At 64.4% G+C, this 820-nt stretch overlaps 1 protein-coding gene across 1 annotated transcript in view; it reads right to left on the reverse strand.

The window, feature by feature from the left end:
• The window catches only part of LOC103812037 (E3 ubiquitin-protein ligase DTX1), a gene marked incomplete at its 5' end in the record, with an annotated part of 2247 nt that extends 1429 nt beyond the window's left edge, over positions 1–818 (reverse strand). Inside the window, 4 exons of the mRNA XM_009085042.1 lie at positions 29–54; positions 210–271; positions 482–643; positions 782–818. Coding sequence (XP_009083290.1) covers positions 29–54; positions 210–271; positions 482–643; positions 782–818 — 287 coding nt within the window. The remainder of the gene's footprint in view (positions 1–28; positions 55–209; positions 272–481; positions 644–781) is intronic.
• Between the last annotated feature and the right edge of the window lie 2 nt (positions 819–820).

Raw genomic sequence — 820 nt, forward strand, 5'->3', positions numbered from 1 at the left:
CCCCCCCCGTTCCACGAGGGGGGGCCCCAGCCGCTCCATGCAGATGGTGCAATCCTGCCGGCAACAGCACAACCAGCATCAGCATCCGAGTGGGATGAGGGGGTCACCCCCGGTGCTCTGCCCACCACAGGGTGATGCCCATTCTCTGCCCATGCCTCCTGGAGCCTCTCACACCCCCTACCCACCCCAGCCCTGGGGTGCCCACTCACCTCATCCGGGGGGTTCTTCACCTTCTGGATGTAGCGGCGCACCACGTCCTCGGGAGTTTTGCCTGCCGCGGGCAGAGGGGAGGGGATGCCATCAGAGCCTGCCCATGGTGCCCTGAATCCCCTGCCACCCCCTGCCACCACGATGGGAATAGCATGTAGCACAAAGGAGTGACAGGCATCACCCCAAAAGCCTCGGGCAAACCCCCTGAGGGTCCCACCCCCTGTGCCTTATTTTCCCCTCCAAGGGCACAGGGACACCAGTAGCTCCTTACTCTTCTTGAGCTGCTTCTTTTTGGTTTTCCTGCAGATGCCGTTGACGCCAGGGACAGGTTTGATGTCACTCTTGCTGACGGGCGGCGGGTGTAGGATGGGTTTGGGGGCGCGGGTCAGGCAGACGGGCAGTCCGGCGGCGCACATGAGGATCCCTGTCATCCCTGTGCCAGGGGAGAGGGGCGGTCTGTCTGTCCATCCATCCCTCCCACCGCCTGGCGGTGTCCCAGCCCCGTGTCCTGCTCCACAGCCCCACGATGTCACCTCGCGGTGACACCCAGCCAGTGACTGGACCCCCTTACCTGCAAGGGCTGGATGGACAGGGCCGGTGCCGTTCAGAT

Source organism: Acanthisitta chloris, unplaced genomic scaffold (assembly GCF_000695815.1).
Source record: "Acanthisitta chloris isolate BGI_N310 unplaced genomic scaffold, ASM69581v1 scaffold34521, whole genome shotgun sequence".
In the NCBI taxonomy this organism is placed as follows: domain Eukaryota; kingdom Metazoa; phylum Chordata; class Aves; order Passeriformes; family Acanthisittidae; genus Acanthisitta; species Acanthisitta chloris.